The sequence below is a fragment of the Tupaia chinensis genome, unplaced genomic scaffold, assembly GCF_000334495.1.
Source record: "Tupaia chinensis unplaced genomic scaffold, TupChi_1.0 Scaffold000159_1, whole genome shotgun sequence".
In the NCBI taxonomy this organism is placed as follows: Eukaryota; Metazoa; Chordata; class Mammalia; order Scandentia; family Tupaiidae; genus Tupaia; species Tupaia belangeri.
In genome coordinates this window covers 1,503,805-1,506,947 of record NW_006159630.1, presented here as the reverse complement: position 1 = coordinate 1,506,947, position 3,143 = coordinate 1,503,805, and the positions used below count along the sequence as shown (strand labels likewise).

General features: G+C 68.1%; 1 protein-coding gene across 1 annotated transcript in view; it reads right to left on the bottom strand.

Annotated features, from left to right (window-relative positions):
- AATK (apoptosis associated tyrosine kinase) overlaps positions 1-3,143 on the bottom strand; it is a 13,372-nt gene that overhangs the window by 1,073 nt on the left and 9,156 nt on the right. Inside the window, 4 exon segments of the mRNA XM_027770828.1 lie at positions 806-1,006; positions 1,119-1,266; positions 1,371-3,041; positions 3,044-3,138. Of these exon segments, the coding sequence (XP_027626629.1) occupies positions 806-1,006; positions 1,119-1,266; positions 1,371-3,041; positions 3,044-3,138 (2,115 nt within the window).

The window sequence follows — 3,143 nt, the reverse complement described above, 5'->3', positions numbered from 1 at the left end:
CAGTAGGTCTGTGTGCCCAGCTGGAAGATGGCCCGTGTGTCTCCCTACCGCGTGCCCCAGCCCCAGCCCCAGCCCCACCCTACAGCCCTCTGCCCATAGGTAGCCAGGCCTAAACAGGAAGGGGCGAGACATGGGGTGGCCTCCTGGCAACGCGCTTCTGTTCAGACACACAAGGGCACGCTGTCAGAGGCTGGGCTGACAGGCCTCTAGCTTCGAGGCTGACACAAGCCAAGGGAGCTGGTGGAGGGGCTGGGTCTACTGGTGGGGGAAGAGTGATGCCAGGGAGGCCTCCTGGAGGAGGTGAGGTGATGAAAGCTTAGTGGATCTGAAGGAGCTCGTTGAGTCTGTGGACAAGCATGAGGGGGTACACACAACAGAGCTGAGCCCCGCCAGAGCTGACATGGACAGAGGAGCGGGCATGGCTGGGAAGGGTAGGCTGAGGTCCCCGAGTACTGAGCTCCATGGGCCCTCGCCCTAGGGGAGCTAAGAACTGGCTGCTAGGAGGTGTGCACCAGCAGGCATGGCCAGGCCGTGAGGTGAGGGGCAGCGGGGGGCTGGGTGCTGCTGGGGAGGCTGCAGCAGGTTTCAGGGCAGGGTGCTGGGGCAGAGAGAAGAGGTCCCTGCCAGGTTCTGGGAGCGGGTGTGCCTAGGACCCTGTAGCCCAAAGGCCAGAGGGCAGCTTGTGCTCTGTGGACAGGAGACAGGTTTGGGCAGCGGTGCGGCCCCGGGCGGGACCCAGCCTTCCACCTGCCAGAAACATGGACCCACGCCATGCCCCTCTGCTCCAGACCCATGGCAGCCTCACCTCCCGCCAACTCGGCGTCGGAGTCGGACACGTGCGTGACGGAGAACCGGGAGGCCGGTGTGGGCGACACTGTGAAGCGTGAGAAGGGTGCAGCTGGCTTGGGGGCTGTGGCCAGAGAGGGCGAGGCTGGGTCCAGCACCGTCGCGAAGGCCGCCTTGGCTGGCATCAGTGGGAAGTCATCATCCCATTCAAATCCACCACCTGCAACCGGGCGTGTGAACACTGGTGTCCTGGCACGGGGAGCCCCGCCTACCCGCCCACCCCGGGGCGGGCGTGGCCTGGCCCCGGGCGGTCCAGCCTGTCCCCAGCTCACCTTCCTCCCCCACAGAGCTGCTGGGGGAGCTGGCAGCCCTCCGAGGCCGGCTGAGGGCACTGGGGGAGCCCGGACTCCCTGCCAGGAACGTGGGGGGCGACTCCTTCGCTCCCGGGAAAGGCTCCCCAAGCTCGCGGGTGGGGCTTTCCTGGGGTCAGAGCACCACGAGGCTGAGCCCTGAGCTGGCCATTCCCACCCCTTGCTCAGGGCGGGGCACCTCAGCCCCACAGACCCGGGGCAGCGGCAGCCCACCTGGTCGAAGAGGTAGACGGTGACATCGTCGAAGAAGGACACGACCTTCTTCTTGCGCTCCAGGTCCGCACAGAAGGCCTGGGACAGCAGGCTGGGCACCTTGAGCAGGCCACGCAGGCTGCGTGCTCGCTGGCTCTCCACCACCACGGGCACCACCGGCGCCTCCTCCTCGCTGCCCTCGCTCGGCTCCTGGACGCTGTAGCAGCGGAGCTCCTCATCCGACTCCTCGCTGTCCTCGCTGTCTTCCCCCTCCCCCTCTGGCCGGCCCACCAAGGCGGTGGGGAGCCCTGGCAAGGTCAGGCACACGGGGTCTCTGGCAGTCCCTGGGCCCCCCGACTGCTCCTGTGGGGCAGGCTCTGATGACAGTCCTGGGGCCTCCTGGAGCCCAGAGTGGTCGCCTTCTGAGCTCAGGGCTACAGGAGTCAGCAGGGAGAAGTGGGAGGGGCCGGGACCTGGCGCAGGCGGCATCTCGGCTGGGTCTCGGGCCCTGGGGGGCTCTGGCCTGGGGCTGGCAGGGCCGGCACGCTGCGTGGGGGTAGACGCCTCGGGCGGCAGCAGAGCCAGCAGCAGCTCCTGGGGCCCAGCACCCCATGCCTCCCCAGGCGCCTCGTGGCCAAGGCCAGCCTGCACGGACTGTGGCCCCCGGCTCTGCAGGCTCTGCGGTTGCAGCTCTGGCCCTGAGGCCCGGCCCCCAGCACACGTCCCTGGGGCAGCCGGGAGCTCGACCTCGGCATCCAGGTCTGAGAAGTAGGCCGAGTCTCGGTAGGGGTTCTTCTCGCTGAGGCCCCCTAGGGAGACGCATGGCCGAGTCTCGGGCCCGGGGCTCTCTCCCTCTGAGGCCAGCTCCCCACATCCCTCAGGCTCGCACGGCTCGTGTGTGTCCTTGAGAACAAACTCAGGGGACTCATAGTTCTCCGTGTCGTACCCGCTGTCCAGGGCGCGGGGCTGCCCAGCGGAGGTGCAATCGGCTGACGGGCTGAAGACCTCACTGCCACCATCGCTGGCTGTGGACGGGATGTCCAGCGAGTCCAGACAGTCGGGGGTCCTCACCTGCTCCTGCAGAGCACGGAAGGCCGGCCCTGCACCCAGCCCCTCGGCCTGCGGGTTGTCGCCAGACAAGTCAGTGAAGACACGTGAAGTGGCCTGGGTGGTGTCCCCGTCCTCACTGCTGGACCCCTCCGGCTCAGGGGAACAGCCACCGCCATCAGGGGTCTGGGCCGGCCCTGTGGCACCTGCCCGGCTGCCAGCGGCAGGCATGGGTGAAGCAGGCAGGATGTCAGGGGCTCCAGCCTCAGCTGAGGGTAGGGGGGCCCCCTCCTGGGCAGGAGAGAGGGCAGAGGGAATAGGCAGCTGGGGCCCAGTGGGGTGCTCGGCTTCCGCGGCAAGCCTAGGCTCTGCCTGGGACTCGTCACCCCCACTTAGAGCAGCCTGTGTCCAAGGGGGTGTAACCAGGCAGGCAGCAGGTGCCAGGACCTGGGTAGGGCACCCAAGAGGAAGGCCCAGGCAGCCACCTGGCTCCTGAGCCGGGGAGGCCACCTGCAGCCCTCCCAAAGGTGCTCCAGGGTCCTCTGGAGCCAGAAGGTGGCTCGACTCAGGAGAGATCCCTGGGGCCTGCATGGGGCGGGGGCAGTCATAGTTGCGGAAGTAGTGGGGGTCCCAGGACTCTGGGGGTGCCGCCTGCCACTGTTGTTGTTGGCCGAGGCATTGGAGCTCCAGTGTGGGTGCTGGGCCGCCCTTCCTGACTCGGCCTCCCCCAGCTCCTCCTCAGCTGGG